General features: G+C 28.4%; 1 protein-coding gene across 10 annotated transcripts in view; it reads right to left on the bottom strand.

The window, feature by feature from the left end:
* The window catches only part of LOC129948770 (protein bunched, class 2/F/G isoform), a 236,594-nt gene that overhangs the window by 31,255 nt on the left and 178,387 nt on the right, over nt 1-26,952 (bottom strand). For 8 of the 10 annotated variants that reach the window (XM_056059783.1, XM_056059776.1, XM_056059778.1 and 5 more), the window contains one exon: nt 24,449-24,500. In XM_056059783.1, coding sequence (XP_055915758.1) covers nt 24,449-24,500 — 52 coding nt within the window. Of the gene's footprint in view, nt 1-13,835; nt 14,036-24,447; nt 24,501-26,952 lie in introns of those variants that run through there. The other 2 variants (XM_056059782.1, XM_056059786.1) reach the window with 1 other exon arrangement.

Here is a 26,952-nt window from a genome sequence, read left to right as displayed (position 1 = left end):
TTTTCAATTTAATTCAAATATTTATTTTGGACAATTTACAAAGAAAATCATTTACGTAAATATTTTTTGGCAAAAATTCCAAGGCTATTAATGTATGTACATGAAAGCGCTTTTTGTAAAGTTAATTAAATATAAAACATACCACAATTTAATGCTTTTAAATTTAAAAATGTAAAATTTCAATGATTAATGAGTGAAAGTAAAAAATGAATATATTATATTTCGTTCTGTGTGCTAAATTTGAAAAAAAAACGTTGACTTTGGTTTATAGCTTCCGTATGGCCTTGGATAATTATAAGAATATCACAAGACAAGAAGGAAGATTTCTACTTAAGAAATTGTCATTAAAAGAAAAATCTCATAAAAATAGAACATGTAATTTTTATTTGTTCAACAAGGCAATTTCCTTTATTTCAAAGAGAGTTTTTTTTTGTTTAAACTTTCAAGGAACCAACAACAACAACATTTAATTTTGAAACAGAAGACATTTATTTTATGTAATTATTTAAGAACTTTTATTTTATGGTTTATTGAGATTAATGCATCCGGATTTTGTTTTTGTGTTCAACCAAGTTAATTATAATGCAATGGTTTTTGTTCATATACAATGAGGTTATTTTATGATTTTTAAAAAAGCGGAAATAATATGCTTCGATGAATCCTTTATGGTGAAAAATATGAACCAAAATATATTTTTTTTAAACAAAAAGAACAAATAAGTTCGAATCTACAAGCTGCTTTAAATTTTCTTCGACAAATTTGAATAGTTCAGCTTTTTTTGGTTCTTGTTTTAAGTTCATCTGAAAAATTATTTTCTTCTAAGAAACATGTTTGGGAATAAGAATTGCGTTAATGATTTTTATGAATATAATTTCCTTTTCGTTGAATTGATTTATTTATTGAATTTTGTTATCATACAAAACAAACTTTTATTTGAAGAGAAAAGGCTAAAATAAAATTATAATGGAAACAGAAGTGGCCTAAAGATGAAGTCTTGTGGAATCACATTATTTGTTCATGTTTACAACAAGATTCATTCAAGATATTTTAAAAAGCTGGAATGAGTCTTTAATAATGACTAATAAGAACTAAAATATATTTGTTTGAACAAATAAGTTTGATTCTACAATCTACTTTATATTTTGTTCGACAAATTTAAATGATTTAGCAAGTTCGGTTCTAGTCTGTAAAGTTTCCCTGAAAAATAATTTAACCGAAAAAATATGTTGTTATAAGTATTGCTGTAAACATTTTTTTATTTAATAACTGTTAAAAGTCACTCATTTATTTAATTTTATAACCAGAAAAAAGAAAAACATTTGTAGAAAAAAAGCTTACTTAAAAATTATAGTGTAAACAGAAGTGGTCCAAGGGTGGAGCCTTGTGGAACCCCTTTTTATTATTCATATATTTACAACGAGATAAATTTATGATTTTTTTCAATTTTGTTTGTTCGTATGATGTTAATTTATGATTTTTTTAAAGAGCTGAAATAATATACTTCGAAAAATACGTGAAAAATAGGAACCAAAATATATTTTGAAGTAAAAAAGTGTCAATATACAAGCAGCTGTTAATATTTTGTGTACAAATTTTAAATGATTCACCCTGTTTTTAAACAAAATCTATACCTTAAAAATATATAACAACATTTATTACTTGAAGAGAAAAAGCTTCAATTAAAATATAACGAAAACATAAGTGGTCTAAGGATGTAGCCTTGTGGAGCCCTTTTTCTTTTCAACAATAGTAAAAATACTACATCGCTTTATAAGAGTGGTGCATCTATCAAGTTCCGTTTACATTTGTTTCAAAAAAACGTCACAACACCAAAACTCAAAACAATTACCAACCCACTCAAAGTTTATTACCTTTTGTTACATGAAACCAGATTATATTAACAACTTTTTATCATACCACGATGAAAATATACCCAAGGAGATCCTCCAATTAGCATATTTTACCATAATAAAATAAAATGTAGTAATTCTAAAATAAACTCTTTTCCTTGTATCTAAGTAAAATATATTCGTTCTCGTGCTATTTTTTCAATCAATGCAATTGCAAAGAATCATGTTTCTATGAACTTATTTTACACAGTTTATAATAATAACCACCACCTACATTTATTACGTCTACTTTTTATTTGTGGTATCTGACATCTTTGTCAGCAAGCGTCATAATGCATATACGCTAATTAAACTACAAACAAATGAATGTTGCAATCGTCACAAGTCCTTATTATGCTTTTTCTTCACATTGTAGAGACCTTTCTAAAGCCTACGAGTAGGTACTTTTGATGAGTAATTTTTGTTATTTTTTTAGCTTAGCTCAGCTGACATCGAGTACCAACCAACCTATACGATGCGTCAAGTTCGCATGTCAAGTGGTTTAATTAGCATATAGACCGCTTCGAACTTTGCACTGACGTATAATTTTTTGTTTTAGCTTTTGTGTCTTTCAACGACGTTTTCGCATTTTGCTTTTCTATTTGTTGTTCCCCCTAGAATTACATGAGTGTTAAAGGGTTGTGTTTGAATGACTAATAATAATAATTATTGTCATTATTGTGCCTTCTCTAAACAATTTATGAATAATACAAAATAAACTTCAGTTTCTATATGCACATGAAAGTGTGTCTTAAACGTCACAAAAGTCACACTTATTCATAGTAAATTATTCATAAATTCAGGAGTGGGCACACTGGTTCATTATAAAATACCAAATCCTGACTTATTTTTAATTACATTTACTCAGTTTTGTATAATAAAAAAAAAGAAGTTGTAAATAAATTAGAAAGCTTCTTGATTACAACATTGCCGTTTCTGTTGTCGGCGGTGGTGGCGGTGGTGGCGGTGCGGCGTCAAGCAACGACCAAGACGCGACAAACGTTTATAATGGAAACATGATGCTATAACCACAAAAGTTATAAACGACGTCATGAACCTACTATTTCATTATAAGTAATTCCATATAATTTTCATTTTAAGCGCCTCCACATCAAACATTAAGATTTAGATTCTGATTTTTCTAGAATCTTGAAAAAGAAAATGCAAATTAAATAAACAAATATGTAATAAACTATAATTATTTTATTTTATAGTGTTGTTGCCTTCTGGAAGCTGGGAGTTGTATTTTTCTTTAATGACCGTTTTGACAGATGATAAACTCTGAGATTCTGAAGGCATTTTTGTTTATATTTTATATTATTTTTGCACTATGTGTGGGAGTAAGTTTTTATAAAGACCAGATATTCATATTATTTATTTAATAGTCTTCTAGATCAAGTAAACAACCATTATAAAGCATATATCACATATACTGATAATAATAAAGTAATAAAATAGATTAAAATATTCAAGGTTTATTTTGAGGATACTTTTTTGTATTTCTTTTTTAATCAACACAACAAGGAAGTGATCAGTTTGAAAATAAAATAAAACGAACTGAAACATTTCCATTGTTTATTTACGCTTTTTTTTTGTTTGATTTGTTTATTGCTTATTTTTATAGTTTTGAGTTTTTGTTCTGTTTTGTTTTTGATTAAAAACAGATATAGAAGTTGTTTGATCAATTTTCGGTAGGAAAATGTATTTTGAGTTGTTGACAAATTTTGAAAATATTGGACACGATTCAAGGTAGAATGGTTGAACTCAAATGACATTTTGTTTATTAAATGTTGTTCTTTATATTTTTTGTTTAATAATTTATAATTTAATCAGTTAAGGATTTTTTGGATATAAATAAGTATTTTTATAAACTTTTCTATTTGATTTTTATTTTCAAGGAAATCACATTAAAATTTCTTTGACCCAACAACTAACTAAAAAAAAATATTTTATTCTAATTTTGTTTAAGTTTTTTTTATTAAAAGATTTAAAAAAAAGTTATTGGCTAAATAAGTCGTGTTTCACACCATCGTTAAAAATTTAATATATTTTGATTTTTGTTTTTCATACAAACATATCGTACACAATTTAAATTTATTATTTCATTTCGCGACATATTGACATTTCTTATTACTTTTTGATTGTGAATTTTTAATCAAACAAACGCGTGCTGAAAATTGATAAGGGTAGCTAATATACGCAAATAAATAAAAACCATTCTAAAAATCTTTTTAGTTGAATTGGACAAAAAAACACAATAAAAAAGGTCAAAGTTTAATTTATATGCAAATTAAAATTAAGTGAAAATATTGCAAAATATCAATTTTTAAGGAATGAGGTAAATTTATTTTGGGGTGAAGAAAGAAACGGAACGTGGTAGGCTCAGTCATTATCAGGAAATAATTGTTTTTAAAATAGATGGGGGAGTGTTGAGAACTTTGTGGTATATTTTTTAAAAATAAAGTAAAATGTTTGTTTCTAGAACTTTCATTTTTGAATTTATATGATGGAGTTGAATTTTAAAATCTAAATAAAACAAAGACCCAATTCTATTAATTTCTTTAAATATTTGTTTTTAATTCATTTGCAAGAACATTTTAAGTAAAAACATATGTGAATTAAGAAAATCCGAATATAAGATAACATTTGGGTACAAGAACTTTTAAATTGTATAAAAGTATTAAATTAAATAGACCAAACCGTCATTGGTTTTTTGAAATGTGAAATTAATTTGTTTAATTTCTTTGGTAATTTTTTTAACCAAATTGAATCTTGTTTATTTGTTAAAAATGTTGTCTCCTCTTTCTCAGCTTTTTTGGTTTAATTTGTGCAGCATATTAAATGTGTACTTATTGGATTGTTCATAAAATTGACTGTAAACTTTTAAGACACTAATCATGCTGCTGACTGTTTGTGTACAATTTTATTTGGGATTTTAAATTATGTTTTTTTTTTTTTAATTTCTGTTCCATGGCCATTTGGCCAATTTTATTTAGGAACTTCCAGAAACTGCACTACGAGTTACTTTACAGGTTCTTATATTTTTAATTTAATAAATGATGTTTAAGTCTTTTTGTTAACTCTATTTAAGCGATTTGACACCATCTGTTTCTCTAACAAAAAGTTGTTTTTTCCAATAACTAATTTTCGATCAATTTACCAACAAAAAGTTTCAGCTTACCTTAAAAGTGACTTGTTTAGTAATAAACTTATAAAATGTTTTAATGGTAAGAAGAAGGGTTATTTTATTTCAAATAAAAATTTTTGTTTATGTAGTCAGAATTTTTAAAATTATAATTTCGACATGTTTTTTTCTTACTTCAAAATTTGGTACTCGTATTTTATGTTTTTTGTATAATGTGCGCGCACTAAAGGAGTTATGAATACCCTTATAATGATTAAACAACAGAGAAACCGATGCACATTGGTTTCGAAATGTTGCGCCTCGTAAAGCATTCCACATTCGTGTAGTGCGGCTAAGGAAAGCATCTCTGTACTTAACAGTAAGTGTGAAATTGGCCTCAAGGTAAACTGATTTAAATTCGTAGCAGTTCATTTTTAGAGCTGTTTTTTCAATCCTATCCAGAAGACTTTAGTACGTTATTGGAGCATAAGCCCAAATATGATAGTAATACTCAAGTTTTGGAGGAATACACGCTTTATAAATTATAGCCAGATTAGAAGGGATGCACCACTCATGAAAAGTGGCATTTTGGTGGGGGGGGGGGGGGTTAAGCTTTTGCCACAGTAGACAGCATTTCAAATTTAACAACTATTTTGGCTTCAACAACAAATTTTGAGGAACAAATTATTGACTAACTCAGTAACAGATTTTGTGACTGTTTTTAATATTTTTAATATTAGTTTTATTAACATTTTGTTAAGTTTTCCCTAAAGCCAAGTTTTTACATTACTGACTACATATTTTCTTGTTAAGTAAACAGTCCTGATTTGAACTGCTATTAGTTGGCTTCGAAAATTGATTGATTAGAAACTCCATTAAAACGAAAACAAAAACCAATTTGTTGACAACTACTCTCTCAGAAAAGATAATCAAACAAAAATCATTAAATATTGAAACTTGATATTATATAAAACTAAATACCAGATAGAAGTCACATCTTCATCTTCACCCAAGGACCACCCTTAATCTTTTTATTTGTTGTTTTTTTTTCTTATCAAGAATTAGTACAAGATTAATTTTCAAAATGTCAAGCTGCCGCCTATACCCCCAAAACCAACCCAGTCTCAATTTCACACACGTTTAATAACAATCTAAAAGTAAATATATGAACAAAAAAACACATATTTTCAAACCATTGCGTGCGAACAAAACAAGTTTGACATTCTTATCGTCTAAGTCTATCCCGAAATGCCTTCAGAATATTTAAAACAATATTTCTTATAAAAATGATAACATTTTTATTTATTTATCAATTGTGAGCTTAACCTATTTTCTATAAAAGGGAGGTTTTGTTTGTGGAAAAAACAATAACAACAAAAGTAATTATTGCTTTTTGTTTGTTTAATCCAATTTTAAATCGTTTGTGTGTTTTTTTTTAATGGTGCACTTGACAGTTTTGTGTCAGATAAAAAAAAAGACATTAGATAATTTTTACCTGCAAACAACAAAAAGTGCACTCAATAAGCTTACACATACCTGTCTTGTATATTTATTCGAAACTTGAAAATATGGACGTCATATCTTCAAAAAAAAGTAAATAAAAAAGAAGACTAAACTAACCTGTTAATCTGGTAAATTTTGGTTATATGGCATTTTAATATTTATTTCAAATCAAGTTTGTGTATATGATTGCCAGACTGGTCATGGAGATGGCGCTTAAGTTTACTTATTTTGTATATATATTTTTTTTTGAAAAGTAAGCACGTGCTGGGGGAATAATTTATGTACTTCTCTTTTTTTAAACAAACAACAAAAAATAACAAGTTCCATGTATACAAATTTATACTAAATCATAAAGACAGGGAGACTGGTTTCCAATAAAAAAAAAAAAATATCGATAAGGAATACAAAACTCTACTTATGACATTAAAATCCATCTGATAAAATATATGAAAAAGATACAAAACTGGACTTTTATTTTTCTTTCTTTTCGTTATGATGTAGTTCGTTTACAAAACAAACAAAATAAAAATGAAACAAGTTTTGAGATATGTTTAAATGTCTTTTATATACAAATAATATTTTTTTGAATGTTATGATGATGATCGTATGCAAAAATACAATACACAACCATAACACCTTTTCAAAAAAAGGTTAAAAGTTATCATCAATCGACTTTGGACCACAGCCTCGGAGTCGGTATGAAATAATCTTTTTTTTTGTTGTTGAAATGTTGAATTCAAAATAATAATGATAATTCAAGGTTACTCCTGGAAAAAAATTAATATGATGCCATTATGAGTGATGATGGAATCATTCATTTTTATAAAGAAGGAACATCTATTTGAATGATTTGCAAGTTTGAAAGGTTTCGATAAAGAACTTTTACTTTCATTTCAAACAAAATGGATGATCGGCCATTTTGAACTCCGAAATAAAAAAAGAATCAATTTTTAGTTTGACGCATTGGCAGGCTGGTGTATTATAACAGGTTTTTTTTTACTTAACAGGGTGTCATTTATTGAATTATGGTTTTAAATGAATGCCATTAACTTCATAAATTAAACATCAAAGTGGTTTGTGTGTTGAAAATTATCGTTATTATGTAATAATTATTTTTCTGACAATTCTTTTTCAGCTTTTTGCAATTGACAAATAAAAATGCTATTAATTTGTCAAAAATTCGTCACATGTATGTCATTAATAAGAAAGTGTAACTGATTTGGAATTTCTGGTTTAAATATAGTGGAAGCAAGTTTTTTGGCGTGGCTCCAGGACCAGTTTTTTACAAACAGTGCACAATATTGAAATATAAATTGAACAAAGGTTTTCTTAATATTTGATTTCAAATGGTTTTACTACGGGATGGTAGTTTTATTATTAAATTACGCAATGAAAAGCATGTTAGGAAGTATCCAATCATCAAAATTGGAAACTTTATTAATTTGTCCAATAGAAGTTTTTGTTATTTCAAACTTTAGTTTATCATTTAATAGTCGAAATTTGAGATTATAAAGAAAAGTGCAAAATTATCATTGTTTTCATTTTTCGAGGATGGTATTCTTTAATGGCCCATTAGGTATATCACGACTTATACTGGAATTGATAGACGATTCTAATGCTTTGAAAATAGTAAAAAGGCCTTTACAATACACAATTATAAATTTACTCGAATGGTAGATTTCGTCTCAAAGACTAAATATAAAAATAGCAGACCTGTGCCCTGTTCCTATAAACACTTTTCACTTCTACATTGCAAATTATTGAATTGAAAAGTTTTTTCTTTTTTCAAAATACAAAATCTATTTTGAAAATGGAAAAGGTTTGTTATTTTGCAAAGTATTTAAGGTTTATTTTTGTATCACCAATCAGTGAACTTTGTATATAGAATTTCTTTTGTTTGTTTTGAAAAACTGTTAAAAACTAATGCAAAAAAGAGGCTGGGATGCGACCCACACTGATAACTTTCTATCCAGTCTGTTGATTTGTATTGTTTAAAAGTTTGTAGGTTTTCGTGCTGAGTTAAAAAAGTTGTCAGTTGGAATTTTAAAAAAATTTGCGTACTATTTTTTGTACATTTTATTTTTTAATGAAAAAGCGGACGTTGGATTTTTATTAAAAAAAATTACTGAATATCGAAACCTATACTTTCTTGGAAACAAAAAAGAGTTTGAAATATTTTTAATTTTTGAAAAGCTATTTGAGACGAAAGTTAATTTTTACTAAGTTTTAGTTTTTTTTTTTAATTTTGACAACAGCATTTTTTAAAATCAAAAAGTAGTTTAAAGCCAATATCTCAATGTTTTGAAAAGACGTTGGAGTCTAAAATCAGTTTTTAAAAACTTTTGTTAATATTTTTGTTTAGGGGTTAGGGTTTTTTTTTGTAAAAAAAACTGTCAATTCGATTACCGATTGTTGAAATATTTCTTACAAGTTAAAATTAGTTGGACGTCATTAACTTGAATTTTTGAACAGATATTTGTGTCGAAAATAATTTTTTACCATCTTTTGTTAAATTTTCTTTTGTAAAAATACTGTCGATTAAACACGCACGAACAGACATCTTTCTTAAAATCTTTTATTTCGACTCTAGGTACCTTGAAACGTCGAGAAATGTCAAAATTTTCAATTTGAAAAATCGGATCCATTACAATAACTTCCTATGGGAAGTTAAAAATATATGAAACGTTTTAAAAAAAGAAGAATAACACAATGCTGTTGTTATTTTTATTTTGACGAATTTACCAAATAACTTTGAATTTTAGGGTTAAATCGTTAATTGGTCTCAATTTCAAAAATGTCTGATTTTGTAAAGGTTGTTTAATCTATCGAAATTTGATAGTTTATAGCAAAAATCGTTTTTTTTTGAAAAGCTGTAATAGAATGAAGAAGTTAAAAATAGGGACCAAAGTCTAAAACTAAGAATTAACTTCGGTATCGGAAATGATTTATCGACAAAATTAAAGATTTCGATTATCGGAAGGTACCATCAAATTTATGGTGTGTAAAATTGGAAATCAACTACAATAAATAAAATAAACCATTTGAGCATGGAATGAACATAGCTTCGCAATTTTTTACTCAAGGAGGATTTATTGTCGGTACCATGATAGACATTGATTCACCAATTTTGATTAATGCAAATTTGATCTTAAAAAACACAATCTAAGACTTTACTTTGCAACTTTTCAAAATACGATTTCATTTTAAAGTTGTATTTTAAATTGGTGAAACGTTTTGCTTTTCACTTTTCAAATAAAGTCTAAGAAACTGAAAAGTAAAAAGTCTTTTCACTTTGCAAATTTTGTAAAGCACTTTGCACTTTACTTTCCAGGATATTATTTTTTTTGCAAATTTGAAAAGTGTATGTCGAAAAAGGTCCAAGTTTTACAAACAAGTTAGAGTATTAAAATTTTGGTTTAATATGCTTTCATTTAATTTGATTTTCTAATCCGGAGATTGTTTCAATTGAAAACGTTTAGAAAGTTAAATTTTATTTTCTCTTTTATTGTTTTCTGAAAAGGGAATCATTTTTGTAAAATAGAATAATATTATACCAACTTTTATTAAAAAGAAAACACAGCTTTTCAAAAGTATTCAAAAGCAATAAAACCAAAATATTTAACATTTTGTTTGTATTCATTTTTTTTGTATTATTGTCATGTTTCAATTTTCTGTACATTTGGTAAGTCTTTTTTTCTTCTCTTATCATCAAACAAGAATATGACGATAATAATGTCATTTTACCAATCATTATCGTCGTACAGCATAACATTAGAACAAAAAATATTCCATTTGTCTAACATTTTCCTATAAAAATAGTTTCAAATTGATGAATCAACCTCAATTCAATAATAATTAGTTTAAATGGTCACGAAAAAAGTATGTATTCTTGAATTATAATGACGAATGACAATTTTTCCATTGTAACTATAATCCAATAATAATAATAAGCAAAAACTTAATGTCACAATATTGTAATGACATCAACGGAAATTTCTTATTATACGCAATATGCTATGATAATAATAATAAAAATTACTTAAAACATAAATTGAACAGACAGCATGAGAGTGAGCGTAAGCATGAAGTTATGTTTATAAATAATAATAATATATGTATAATTGTATAGTCATTATAACTTTGTCATTTAGACTTATTTATAATGAGTTCAACGTATAAACTTACAATAGGTAATATAAATTCGAATTCATGATTTTTCTATTGAAAATGAGCCAAGTGTATATTGATTGTATTTTTTTATAAACGGGAAACACGTCAGAATGTCTAAGCCGACAATCAAAGAAATGCAATTTTTTCATAAATACTGAAATATCAACCAAGCAACAAACCAACCAACCACTAATCAAGCTAAAAATCACCAGCATGCCTTGACTTTTAATCATGATGATGATGGTGATGACAGATATTATTTTATTGCGTATAGATTGGATATGAGATATCAATTTAATGTCATAAATTGAGAAGGAATTTACTACCTACTTTGTACTTGTACAGTACATATGCAGTAAATTATTAAGTTTATTCAATCGTTATCGTAATCGTATCCGTTTAAAGGTTAATTTTGTGTATTTTTGTGCAATTTTGCTTGTTTCGTTCTATATGACAATGACAAAACATTTTATTTATCACAAACCTGTCAAACTTGACATTATATCTTTTTATTGTAAAAGATAAAAGAATGTTATCTTAGTAAACAATAAAGACAACATATCCAACCCAGACGATACGTAAAGCTTAAAAAATGATAACGATTGATTAAAGATTGTTTTTGTTGCGGTCTGAGCGAAAACAATGGTAAGAAATATCTATGGTTCGGTAATCTTTAGTTTATTGTAAAATACTTGTGGGCTTAAGTTTCTTGATGTCGTTTACATTCTTTATCATTATATATCAAAAAGGTTTAAACTAATTTAGAGGTAAAACAAATTTGCTTCGACGAATCAATGCAATCTCTAAGAACCATCAACTGAATTAACTCGAAATATTGCATTCATTGACTTAATTATGAGACTGGGACTTAAAATGCCGCAAAGGAACTTTTTGTCACTGATGATTTCATAGCAATAAACTTATTGGAATCAAGAAATTCTTTTAAAGCTCTTTCGAGACTTGTAATATAGTCATTTAAGATTGGCTCTACCAAAGATTATTTTCACAAAGGATTGTATTCTTTTACAACCTAATCCATAAGTTTGAAGATTGGTTTCGGAGAAAGCAAAACACGTGAATAGTTTTATTATCTGCCTTTCAAATTTAACCAAAAACATATTTTTTTTATTTCGGTGATTTGTATTTTAATCAAATATCAATTAACCTCTACGCTATTATCAAAGTGTCAATTTGATCTTCCCTTTTTCTAATCTAAAATTCAATTGCGTATTAATTTTTTTCAAATCACACTTTTAAGATTAAGAAATTATGTTATTTTTGTTTGTCCATGAAGACAGCAAGTATACAAAACATATTGCAGATGTTGATGTAGATGTTAATCTCAGATATGGCTTTTAATCGGAGGATAATTTAATACAATGTTTTTTTTTTCTTGTTTTTATATAAAAAATATATAAATTTTACTTAAAAAAAGAAAAATCGCTCATATAAGCGATAAGATTGACTAAACACTTGGTTAGCAAATTACTGATAAAGAAGTAAATATTTAAACAAAATTATCAAGTCTAATAAAAATGTACAATGTACATACTTTGTGTGTGATATGATCAAATGTATGTACATGTGTATGTATATGTATATCAGTACAGTCTTGTTTACAATAAATGATTTTGCCAGACAGAAGATAGATTGTATGTAGAACTAATTATTATTTTATATATTTCTTATCAACCATTTTGCAAAAAGCAGTTCATGGGAGAAAAACAATAACAACAACAAGAACAACACAAATATTTCATTGCATTGTTTTTGTGTGTCCAAAGAAAACATTTAACTTTTTTTTTTAATTTTTGTTGTGTCTGCCAAAAAATATGAGCGTCTAACATTTCAGATATGTGCGATATTTGGCGTTGTGATAAATGTTAATTATTATGTGCTAAAAATTGTCGTAGTAAACAATGTTTTTTTTGTTTGTTGTTGTTTTTTAAGGTGGGTGGTAGTAAAACAAGCAAAAGTTATCTAATAACAATAATGAATACAATATTTCCTAGAGGAAAAAAAGGTAAATAGTAAATAACTCTAATGGTTGATATACTTGTCAACAATAAAAACAATTAATCAAAAGAACAAAAAAAAAAAAAAACACAAAAACGTTTTGGGTTTTTTGACATTTTTGTTTTATCAGAAATTAAGATCAATATTTTGTTATTATTTAACGCATTATCATTTGGGCCTGTCCTACCTTAGAAAAAATTGCTTCTAGGCTTGGCAATGAATATATTTATTATTATTATTTTTTTTAATATCAAAGGTTAATGCGGAAGAACAAATAATAATTTGTCTGAGTGATAAGGATAGTTAAAAAAATATCTGCTCTAACTTTTTGTTTTTATTCTAAGACAACAATTTTTTTTCATATTTTTGGATGAAATTTTGTACAAGGAAAAAACTTTCTTTTACAAAAAGAAAAGTGAAACTGATGAATCCTTAATTTTGGTTCCGGTAGTTATGAGTTATCAACCATCCACTTATTTATATAAATACAAAACATTTAAAAACCGAAAACGTTAACAAATAGGGAAATGTAATTTTAACACATTAGTGAAAAAATAGTATACGTATACGCCACAGTGTCCCATTCTATCGAATGAAAGGAAGCTTCCTGGGTATAGCTATATGTTAGGAATATTAAGTGTTTATAGTTTGTTAAAAACATTCAGAATTTAGCATAGCTCATAAACCATTCATTGGCACTTAAATTTTGTAACTGGAAAGCATTAAAACGCTTTGGGTCTCAAACCTTAATATTCAGGAATTTACAGAATTAATATACTTTGTTCAGTTAATCATAACAAAAGTATAAACTTGTACTGATTAATTTGCTATTTAGACACTAAGGCGATTTGATTGTTGAATAAAATTACTAAATTCGGTCTAAGTTCTGTAGAAGTATGGTAGATGTTTGATTTCATTTGGAGATTGTTGAACCATACTTGAAGGAAATTATACCATATTTATACAGAATATCGACGAATGGTTTAGTTTCCACTTTTTACCCCTATACAAAAATAATACTCTCTGTAGATCAATTAGCTTTTTAATTTTTCGACTTCGATGCATTTGCATTTGAATTTTTTGTAATGGGCCAAGATTAGATTGACAAATTAAGTTATTTAGGTCAAAATGACAAAGGTCTGATTGATTTAAAGACACTGTTGATAGAAAGAATATGTCAATGTCCTGTTGTTGCTGCTGCTCGGTTTATATTGGTTGTAATTGTTTCGTTCTTTGACATAGACATAGTTTTGTGTTACGTGAAAAAGACATAGACAATTCATCAGAAACATGTTGACAGTTGATTTGTTGTCATTTTGGCATTTAACCAAATTTTTGTTTGTGCTTACTCCACAGGGCAAGCGTTTTGTTTTGTTTGAAAAAAAAGGATATGTTTTGTTAACACGATGTGGTGCCCGTGACGTGATGATAATTGGTTTCGACTGTATTGTGACCAGCCCCAGGCAATACCATTGAAAAGTTTTTGTCAAGGCCGCTGCTAGTTGCGAGGAATTTACGAAGTCTACATGCAAGAAGAAGAAAGTGGTTTTCTAATTAGAATTTGACATAAAATTCCAAGACCACTTCGTAACATACATTTTTCGAGCTCAGGAATATGGTTTTGAGTAGGAAGTCAAATGAATTAGCTTTTGCACTAATAAACCTTCAAATTTAGTAGAACATATTGAAATTTAAAACTTATAGTTTAAGTAGATACCATTTCTTTTCCAAAGTTTTAGTTTTTCAAAACAAACCATAAAGCTTTTAGTTTTTTGAAATGAGACTGCGTTTTATATTTTTTAAATTGGATTTTTTTTATGTTTAGTGCAATTACAAAGGTAGGTAGAGGCACAGTGTGATTGTCATCTTTTTGGCAAATTTCTAAAAGTTTCGACAACATTTTTTCCAATACAAGTGTTACAAGTTTTCATAAAGTTTTTAAATTTTATTTTATCAAAACTTATTTAATATTTTATTTCATTAAAGGAAACCAAATATGTATCCATAAATATGCAAGACACACAGTTATTGTTTCAGTTCCTTTTTGTTCGAAATATATACAAAAATTTCATGCTTAAAATATCTGTTCAAAATTCTTCTCATATCATAAACCTATTTAAACCAAAAAGTCCATTCTCATAAATAAATTCACAAAGTTAGACATAAAATCCAACAACAACAACTACAACAAAAACAATATCCAAGGACGTTATGCTATTCATATATGCACAGCGAAACGTAACAAAATAATGGACACATTTGACAAGCCCATCGCTTAATAGCCCTCTTAAGCTTCTCTCATAAAAAGTCACACATAAAATTTATAATAGACTCACATTGTGTGTTTTTATTTTATGCCAGGCTTATTTTTCTCCTTGTTTTTATTTTACAAGCAATGCCTGTAAGCAAAATTGTGTGACAAGTGAATGGCAGCAATGTACGTTTTTTAAAATGAAATGCTATAGTAGTCGTATTTATTTATGTGCATGTTTATTGTGCATAGGTACAAAACGCTTGATGACCTACTTAAGTCCAAATTTACCTCTCTGCAGTTTTATATCAAAAAACAAAAAAATATATACATACCTGCCTATACTATTTAGCCAATTGAAAGCATGAAAATGTTGTGTACAGTGAGTCTTTTTATATTTGTTTACAATTTCAACTTGTATGTAGCTTTTAAATACGGACCTAGTTTTAATTTGTTTTACTTTCTTTTTTGTTTTTATGTGTGTTTTTCTTTGGATTTTGTTTATTCTTTCTTCACATACCAGTTTATCCTGGTTTTGTCTACATACTATACACGAAATAGAAAAAACACACAGCCGGATGTATAAATACGATGTAATGGATTATTTGTTCAGTTAATGATAATAATTTTCAGGTCAAAAAGAGCGCGAAACTTTATGGGCTAATGACGGATGAGAGCGGCCTCATAAAACACCACCGTTCGCCATATAACATCATCCTATCAGACAATAATTATTATAATTAACAAAAGCTAACCAACCGCATATAAACCAACATACAGTTGGTATTAGGGGAGATGCAATACGACTTATAGTTTTATACAAAATATTGCATCTAGATAAAAATGTTTGATTTATCGAATTTATTTTTAGACAATGTTTATGTTTGTTAGTTCTCGAAAAAGGGGATCAGTTCTTGATTCCAGAGAATTTGACGTCTGTTATTGATATGTATACATTTTTGTTAAAGATTATTATTTTCAATAGAAATAAAATAAAATAGGGCATAGTTTTAGGTGTGCCAATAAGAAATGAGGTCGAAAACTAGAATTTTTTGTTAAAAACATGAACCATTTTCGACGCAGTTTTAGTTTCGAAAATGTAACTATTTCAAAAGCCACAAGATTTTGTCTCATAGCCTCTCGAAAAAACATCTTTGAAAAAAGTTAGACACTGCAAACAATAATTTGTATCGGGATTTATTAGAGGTTTTTGGATTAATCCAGAAAAGGAACTTATCACTGAAGATAATTTTTTGATAAAAAAAGACACAAGTCGTTTTCTTTGGACGTTTACCTTCAACCCACCTTATGAATTCAGTTTGTAAGGTAAAGGCCCAAGTCACAATGTAAAATGTCCGAAGTGGTAAGCTACGGAAGGCTGAGTGAGGCAAAATCGATGGGCCTTAAATTTTTCTTTGCATATTCTTAGGAAAAGCAGCTATGTTTTTGTAAGATTTAGCAAATCCATATCTGAGCCAATCGACTGAGAATTAGGTAGGACGATTTTGAATTGTCTATGGTTACATTTTGGAAAAACAGAAACAATAAGTGACAGCCAGTTTGACAGATGCGGCTTCAATATGACTGCTTTAAGCTGACAAAGTTAGGAATGTTAGGAAATCCCTATTGGGAGAGCATTTAATAGTTTTTAAAATGGTACAAGGTCTGATTATTCCAGCTTGACGTCAAGCTGGGAACACCACAAGTTTGAGGGGGAAGGGATTTTTTAACCAAGTCGGGATGAGAGCACTAAATTAGCACAAACTTAAATAGGGTATAGTTTTAGGTGTGCCAATAAGAAATGAGGTCGAAAACTAACATTTATTGCTAAAAACATGAACCATTTTCGACACAGTTTTGTTAACAATATAATGAAGCATAAAACTGTCTCAAAAATCACAAGATTTTGTCTCGTAAAATGTCGATTTTAGCCTTACGAAAAAAGTCTACAAATTGTTTAGTGCTGAAATATACCAAAATATTTGATTTTTAAGGACTCAAGATCTACACCAAACACAATTTTGTTTGGGAATTGAGATTTTCAGATTTGACAGATGCGGTTTCAACAATTTAACTAATATATAATGTAAAAGTTAGCAATCCCTTTGAAAGGGCATTTATTATTTTTTGAAATGGACCAAACTCAGGATTCCTAAGTTAACACAAACAAAATTGGAAGGAACGGAAGTTTTTTTATACTACTTGAGTAGGACAAGGTCGAATTCAATACAATACATCAGTGATTTTGTTGTCAAATGAAATCGATACATTCTAAAAAATGGGATCTAAAAGTCTAAGTTTTCAAATTCTCTTACACCAATAAATATTTATTATTTTATTTAAAACATTTAGTTAGTGACAAAAAAATGGTAAGCTTGCCAAAAATGAACCTAGTAAAATAACAAAAAACAGTGTTCTCAAGCCACCGAGCTTTTTCAGTAATTATTTTCTTCGTTTGCCAAATGTCAATCAAATTAAATTACTTTGTTAAAAATAAAAAAACTTTTTATTTTAATTAAACGATTGACAGTCTCAGTGCTTAGATAGAAAAAAAATATTGAAAAAAAAACACAAACATATACAAATTTGACAAAAAAAAATATTTTATGTTAAGATATCTTGTTTTGCTTGAAAAATAGACCACATGACTATAAAATCGTATTTCAAGGCTCTACATAAATAACCTAGCTTTTCATTGCCTAAATCGCGTTTTGAATACTCCCACAATAAATATCAATAGTTTGAGAATTTGTGTTGGAAATGATAAAACATGCCTCTGCAGATATCTCCAATGACAGTCATGTTTATCAAAAAAAAAGAAACGGTCTAACGACACCACCTGGGTGAAAACCACAAAAATAAATATATTTTTTTAGATCAAGTGATGGTTCATGAATATCAATAACTAGTTTTCTGCTTTTTGAAGAAGTCTTGGATAATAACATCAAATAAAACATTTTTCGGCACTAAACCTTACAACGTGATAAAAATAAACATTTATTTTTGGTTCAGGGGTGCGTTCGCAGTGAAATATGTCAACTGTCAATTGAAAAACCATTTAGTTTTCGAAGAAGATAAACACTTAGTCTTAAAAGGCTCATGAAACTGCCAAACTTCTATAAGGTTCTTGAATTTTGAGACGTTGCGTTAGTTTATTTAATATCGATAAAAAATTACAACCTTAGCTCTCAAACTATAAATTGCAATGTATACAAATCAATTGAGGTGGAAACAACATGTTTTAATATTGTCAACCTCATGAGATTAAAACTAAAAATAAGCCATGTTGTGGTTTATGTTGAATATCGTATCATTGGTTGTTGTCGTTGTTATCTCCGTTGAAGTCGTTGTTGCCGCCGCCGCTGGCCTCACCGTGTCGTGTATGTAAATTGCGTGTGGGAGGCAAGACGCAAGGTTACGCACATTTGCATTTACGAAGAGAAAGTTTTTTTTTTCTTAATCGTGTCGTCTCCGACGCGACTACAAACGCCAACAACGGGACGTCTTACATTTTATAACGTTTGTAAGATACTATTGTGGGTGTGTCGATGATGTTATGTTGCGGTTTTTTCGGGCCGTAAAAACAGAATGTCGTATTTTCTTTCTGCTATTTCTTTTTTCAAAGCTTGGTGTGGTTAGTTTCTTACCCACACGCAAAATAATTTCAATTCAATGCAAAAGATTACCTTGATAATTATCTATATAAAATAATAGAAAATATTTAAAAAAAAAAAAGAAAGACAAGAAAAAAATAGATACGCTCGTGTAACTTAATTCCTCTTAAGTACTTTTACCTAAGCAACAATAAAAATGTAAAATTAAACAACGTACGAGTTTTTTTTTCTTTTCTTTATTTTTTAATACTTTCGAGGTTGTTCACATAGAATTGATAGGTTAGGTTTATGTAGAGGTACCTAATTAGATTTATTTCATTTGACGTTAGATACACGGCAAGATAAAAGGAATCTTTATCTATATACAAAGTTATTCAATCGAATTAAAATTCATCTTTTCAGGATTTATATCTGTTTCGATCTATTTTTAGAGCAACAAATGAAGTGTGAATTATTCAAAAGTTTGTAAATTTATTTTCTCGTATAATGAAGAGAAAAGTAAATCAAAAAAGGACTAAACCTCAAAGACTTATCAAATTTACAAATATTAAATCCTGAAAGCAGAATCATGGAGGCCTGGCATGCCAAAAATATAGAAGACTAAAATAGACGTCGAACTTAACCTAAGTTCTAGAAGAATTCATTACAAACAAGCTAACAGTAATTATAACATTAAAGTAAATAACTCTGAAGTGTATACCTCAAGGAAGAATACTAGGTACCTTACTTTTTAATTTTCAAAATTCTTGATTTGTTGAGGTTTTCGATCTGATTGGGGTGTTATGTGTTCCAACAATGCTGTTCGTATTCCATGCTCATGGTAAAAGAACTTACGAACTGAAGAGAATTTTCACATAAGCCGCATTCCAGATCGAAATGTTAGAAGAAAGAAATATGGAACGAGAAGAAATCCAAGCATAATTGCTTTAAATCAAAAAATCGACTTTAAAACCACATTTAAACACTATAACTTAGCCCCAAACTAATTTCTGTTAAAACTGTTTTTTAACTATTAGTGAGTTTTACCTCTCTTTCATTCATCTTTTGGTTGCATGTACATAAATTACTGTGGGCGCAAAAGTTTAAAGCTAAAATCAATCAAACAAAGTTTAAAATACAGACAGGCAGTATCTAGTACCATTTGATACAACTTTAATGGCAACTAATTTTAATTTCAAGGTTTTCAACTTTTATGTAACTCCCCACAAAGCCCAGAATTAAAAAAAAACGTGCTATCCAAAATAATGCCTTTAAGGTAAAATTTAAACAAATTTATCATTAGTAATTTTCAATTTCTAAAATTGACCTATTACCTATACTATAAGTTACCAATATAAGACTCTAAAACATAAAAAAAACTGCATGTAATCATTGTACATAAATTCGTGTTTTGAAATCAAAAACATGAATAAAGCTTTAAAAAAGATTGTTTTTTTTTTATTCTTTCTTCTTTTTTATTTTTGTTTAATAGCTCGTCGCAATGCACTGACGTAGAACGTGAATGCAATTAACCTGTTTAATGATTTTTAACTTTTATTGCGTCAATACGTTTTAGATAGTATATCTTTGTGGTGATTTCGATATACGCAACCCACATTTAAATCAAGTATTTTTTTTATTAATTATATAAATTGATAAGTAGGAACACTTATATAGATAATTTGTTTATATTTATTTTTTGTCAGAATAGAAGATAAATTGTTCTGACGTCATATTTGAAAATATTAGTGAAGTTAAGGTTTTAACTTAAGTTAATCAATGTTTAGTTGTCCAGATAATTCTTCCATAAAATGTAGGTAATTGGTTTAAAAAATGTTAAAAAGGCAAAACTAAATACAAATAAATTCGAATATGAGTCTGGATTATGTTTAAAATCGAAGATCCGAACATCATGTATACAATAATAAATGTCGACCGAAGTAAAAATCTATAGAACCTCAAAAATTCAAAAAATCTTAAGCTTACTCGATCGATTTTTAAGCAAATTAAAAGATTTTCGTACTGAAAAAAAAAACAGAGGATACATTTATTTTCAAAAAATGTATACTGACTGGGCACACCCGGTTTTAATTTTGTGAACATTTTAACTGAAGTAAAGTTTTATGTTTATGTTACGTTTTTAAATTGATCACTCATTTAACAGCCTACAAAAAAGGTTTGTCTGATCAATGGACAACAAAAAATATTAGGCCTTTCAAAAGTCAAGGCTAAATTTCTTGATATTCATTTTTTTAGTTGTATTTTTTGGCTGTTCATTTCCGTTTGAGACATTAAATAAATTATCATAAATTATGTGACGCAACAGTTGAAAAGTAGGGCTGAGTGACCTACAACTCCCAAATCCTCCTTCATGTCAGTGATGGAGGGGACCTACATTTTAATTCCAAATCCGACCGGCTATTAGAGTAAACACTTTTCATGACAAGAATTACTCTTGGAGAATTTTTCAATTTCTCGCAAAAAATAGTAACAAAAAAAACTAGGCAAGAACTACCCAAGACTTCTAGCTAGACACGCAGTAACGCTTTGAGGCTCATTTCGCATTGAAAAAGGAGTGATCTTTTTTGATGTATTCCCAAATTCAATGGATTAAAATCTTTCAGGAACTTCTCAAATTGACTTCAAATGAAAAATCGAAAACAAACAGAAGTTTATTACTAATTTTAATCAACTTAAATTGTATCTTCTATTTCAACTCAAAACGACGAGTAAGTTTCAGAAACAACTGAAAGCCAAGTAAGGCTTTTTTTATTCTTGATAAATTTCACACGAAATAAATTGTAAAACAGTTGCGTTGTATAGTTATCTAATTCTTCTATCAATTTTTAAACAAATCGGGTTAAAGGAAATTTCATTTTAAAATATTATCAAAATTTTTATGGAGAAAATCAAATTAAACAGCTGAAAGATATTCCTTTCGAATGTGCAAATCTGAATTCTATGAAAGAATAAATGTCTCATCAAATTTTCACTAAGTTACAATTATATTGGGTTTTAAAAAATCGTTTGATGCGATTTTGAAGGATTCATCTGGACTGTTTAAATGATTAACTCAACCATCCTAACTATACTCTAATTTGAATAATCAACTATTTTCATGCACCTAATTTAAAATATAATCTAACTTTAAAAAAAATTCCTCAAGTTATTTTTTTAATCAAAAACATCTCGTTTTATTATTATTAATAATAATCATAATCTCAAAACCTATTTGATAAATATAGAATCAGGAACTCCATGTTAATCATCATAAAAAGAAAATCTATTAAAATTAATAACGATTACAAAAAATATGCTCCTTATGGCGAAATCATCTATAATCTGTGTTTTTTTTCTTACAATTTTTCTTTTTGTTTTAAGCCCATTATTATTAATCTCGTTTCACTGACCTCGAATAAAAATATAAATAGTATGTCACAGTAGCAGTAGACAAGCGCATGTGCGTATGCGTCTATCGATTTCTTTATATTAAAAAAATAAAAAATATTTTGAATGATCATCCGGCGGATAAGCTACTATAGTAGTATACCTAAATAAAGCCCGCTGCTGTCATCATTGTTTATTATTACAAGCTCACTGACTGCACTTCAACCTTCACCACAAAAACCTCTCTGATGAACGCTTATAGCCTGCTTTTATAGACAAAGTGCTGTGTGGTGTGTGTTATCAATCTTTTTTCCTTTCTTTCGACAAAGAAACCGGACATTTCAGAAAATCAAGATTTTGTTTTCATATTCGTTTATTTTTCTTTTTATTATTTTGGTTTCATTTATTTCACCAAGAATTAACTAGTTCATGCAGAAGGTGAAGGCATGTGCGAAAATTCATTCCGGATGAGGACGCGCTCTTTATGGATAAAGTCACAATAAATAAACAAACAAGGATGTGATGTGATCCAAGTGTCAGTCAGCAGCTAGAAACAAAATGAAAATAAAAACTGCGATGGTTTCAAAAACTAAATAAAGACCAAGACTGTATATATTAACGTAACGTATAGCTACATCCGTTAAGCCGATTTTCTACCAATCCAATAGGTAGATCTAGATAGAAAGGTATAAGATGCTCAATGAACAGAAGAATAAGATTGCAACAAGAAGCAGACACAAAAGACAAAAAAAGGTTACGTATACGCCCGAGTGGACTTGAAAAAAAGTATGCTATCTCAGATTTCTCCTTTGCGATTTCATATAGATCGAAAGTTCTAGATGCAACAGCATCCTGAAAACAACAATGACCCGGAGCCGCTGCAACTGCAACTACAACTGCATCTGTAGACAACAACAACAACAAATAAGACACAATTAGGGATCACTTCTTCAATAACAAATTGGCAGTGGGCGCTCTCTATTTTTAGATCGAATGCGTGCGTGCTTTATAGAAGCTGCACTATGGCTGATGTGCAATGATGGCGGCCATCACGCAACCACAACTTTAGACTACGACAACAGCTAAGGCAACGGTAGGCAGCGACAACGAAGACGGCAACAACGAGATGTCCGTCAATGATGTGCGCTATTCAATTGCGCCAATTTATTTGCGTGGCATTTATTGAATTAACGCATTCTGGGTAATTTGTTATTCTCTCGAAATAAAATGAGCTATAAGTATGTACGACCCGGCGACGCAAGCGACGTATTCAAAATGACCATTTGCTGATGTTGCAATGATATAATGCGGTACGGGTGTCCATTAAGTTTGATTAATTTAAAAAGAAAAACGCGGACTATAAGATATAGGTTTTTCTTCTAGAAAACACTTAAAACCGTTGATTAGTTATTTCGATTGTCTCGGTTTTATTTTTGCGTCGCGTTCGGCCTATTCAACAAATTGTTGTTGCGGTTCAAATGAGTTTTCTGCGCCAACAACAACAATTGCGAGGAGGAAAATTATTACAGCATATTCTGCTGCATGCAGTAGATGCATGCATATGTAATGTATATGCGTGCTAACATGTGCTGCAGTTCACTTAGCTTCCAATTTGTAAGTCGCTTTTTCTGTATAAAAAGGAGCGATAATAATAAATCAAACGTTGCATCGTGTGGTCGTCGTAGTCGTCGTCATCGTCGTCGCCTCTGATGGCAATAAAAAGAAGCTTAAAGAAAGATAGAGCGAGAGAGAGTGAGACTCTGCAGAAGTCAAATTAAATCGAATCGAATACCAAATCCAAGCCGCTTCGAATTGAAGCCAAAACCAGAAAGCTAGGGATAAAATATTATTTTTGATTTCAATTGACGGAAGTTAAATTGAAGTGGACTTTTGGTTAATATGTCGATGTTTTCGTTTTTGTTTTTTTTTTTGGTTTTGGTTAAAGTTGTTGGTTGGTTTTTTAATTCAATGCAGCGCGGCGGCAGCAGTTTCTGTGCCATTAGTAGACAAATATAGATAGTTAGCATAAATATAAAATAAAATATATCTATGTTATATGCATGCGGAAAACATGTTTCAATTTTTTGTATTTTATTTTATTTATAAAGATATATAAATACGGCACATAAATGGTTTTCTTTAGATGGAAACTATTCGAACTACTGTATACATAATAAAATAAAATAGCATTTTGATTGTAGATTAATAGTTTTTAAGCTGTCATATGGAAGAGAGTTGTAATAATGGTTTGCGTTTTTTTTTGTTATGTTTTTAGAGTGCAATTTGTTGATATTGTTAACTTTATATTGATAGATGGACCATAATATTATTAATAGTTTTTCCTTTTGGTTTAATGGGTTTTTTAGTGTTGAAATGAACACACTACTCAACTTTTCTTTGTTTTCTTTTGAATCTTAGTGTCAATAAAATATTATGATGATGATGATAATGAATGATGTTTTATAGAAGATATAAAAATCCATTTATATATAATTTAGATTTTGTTTAGACTTACCATAGCTTGTTCGATTTTGTTGTCGATAGCAACTGCACTTGTACCAGATGCACTGTAATTAAAAAAAGAAAATACATTTGTAAGCAAGATGAAGATAAAATGATTAAAATTTTACAATACTGATAAAAACACTTAATTTGGTTTAACAAATATTAAAAAAGAAAGGAGACACAAAAATCCAAAAAAAATTCTATTTAACTATTTTAGAGCCTAGAATCAATTACAAAAGTGAAAATTTTGTTAACAGACATTTAAGTTTTTATTTTTACTAAATTCAAAATTAATTAAAATATTATTTTAATTTATTTGTGAAACATACAGCTAGATTCTACATTTCACTTTGACTCTAAATAAAATTGAAATCGATTTAAAATATACAAATTGTAGTTCGTAAATTCACTTTTATCGAAATCAATTCGAAAAAAGGAAATTCTTTTAAAACAATAGTAGTTTCACTTAAAAGAAATGATCTGGCAACACTCTAAAAGACTTCTGTGTAACATTTAAAGTAAAACATTGTTGATTTAAAAATCAAACAAACAAACCTGGAAGAGGACGAAAAACATGTTTTTCTCAGCAAGACGAACGAATAATTTTAAGAAAATTCGAGGTAAACCTTAAAACCAGTGTACCAAACTTGATGACCGCAATGGCGACACTTATTGAAAGACCAGTTTCAACCAAAACTGTTCATCGAGATCTTCGGAAGAATGATTTTAACGGCAATGTTGCTCGAAAAAAACCTCTTATTTCCAAAATTAATAAGCGAAAACGGCTTGAGTTCGCTAAACTGCACCTCAACAAATAATTTTTTTAATTTTTATTATTTTTTAATAATTAATTTTCCTCTTGTTTATTTAACATAAAATATTAAATAAAAGAAAATTGAAAACAAAATGCCTAAAACATAACATTTAAATAATTTAAAACAGCAAAACCGTTTTTTTTTGGTGGTGTACGCTCAATTTTGAGAGTAATTGTAGATTTATTTTATTAAAAAGCATAAAACATATAAAAACATAAGAAATGAATTATGACAATCGACAGAATAATTAATTGACTGATGTGTTATATGCCAGCTGCTTTAATTTGACTTGAAGTGGTTTTGAAAAGTATTGAAAAGTAATGAAATCGATCGTTTAATAGAACCGTACAATATTTTTCGAACCTTGGTTGAGAAGCTTAAGGAGCAAACACACTTTTCAATTAAAATAAACATTATAAAGACTCAATACCAACAAAAGCTTGATGACTACTTTGACACTTTTGAAACATTCTTTGCCATAAGTTGTTGTTCAAATTTAAATATTTCAAATATTCAGATGGTTTCTTTAGTTAAGACGATAAAATTTTTGGAAACAAAAAGTAAACGATAAGTATTTTTCTTAGATTTATCTCATTTCGAAATGAAAATGTTTTCTTTAGCGATATGAGTTAAATAAAAAAACTGATCTTTCCGTATTTTTCAAAAATGGATCGTTTGGACAAAAACAGTTTGCTTACTTTCCCTATTTATTTACATTTGAATTTTAAGAACACAAAATACACTCATAAAGTGAGCCATTTTTTATTTAATCTCGATACTTCCATTTTCACTAAAAACACAGTTTTCTTAATTTGTGTATAATACTTCATATTTTTAATCAATGTTTCAAAAAGATTAAGAGACTTGATGATAAACTGATCAGTTTTTGTAAATAACTGAAATTCATGTATTTTTTCGCTGAATAATCTAAAATTACAAACGACAAATTGCTTTAAAATGTCCATATTTTGTACTTAATTTCTTTTTTCCGCATCTAATAATACGAGTAATCAACAAAACTGGGGCTATTCAATAAAATATAATTGCAGAAGTCCAAGTATTAAAACTTCAAAAACCATTAAACCAATTAAGTTAATAGGTATACCACTCTTAACTACTTCATCAACCTTAATGTAAAGTGCGTGTCTTAACCAATTTATCATCGAGTTAAATAAAAAGTATGTCAATGTTGCGAATTTTAAATGTTTTAGTTTTTTTTTGTAATGTCTTTTGAAAAGAAAAAGATATTTGTTCAAAGTGAGAACTCCTCTCTAAAGTGAATTAAATCACTTTAGTTTTACTTCCATGCAATTATATACTCGTACACAATCTCTTCAAAAATGAATATCTTTTAAGATTTTTATTTTAACACTCCTATAAAATCCATTTTACACGTGAAGCAATAAATCATCATCAAAGAAGTGAATTTATTCAACAACAAAAAAGACACTCCTCTGTATTTTTTGTCATGCGTCTGTATTTTTTGTAGGAAAGAAGAAACCTTTGATTTTTATCAAATTTTATGCCATCAAGATGTTTTTTAGAAAATGTTGAAATAGTTTGAAATCGCTTCAAAAAGATGCTTTTAAAACATTTTTTCTTATTTCGAAAATATCAAAATACATTTTAAAATTTTATGACAATGTGTTTTTCTTATGATTTATGAAAATAGATTTGGTTAAATAAATCACTGCATTCA

This window comes from Eupeodes corollae, chromosome 3 (genome assembly GCF_945859685.1).
Source record: "Eupeodes corollae chromosome 3, idEupCoro1.1, whole genome shotgun sequence".
Lineage (NCBI taxonomy): Eukaryota > Metazoa > Arthropoda > Insecta > Diptera > Syrphidae > Eupeodes > Eupeodes corollae.
This window is presented reverse-complemented; position numbering and strand designations above follow the sequence as displayed.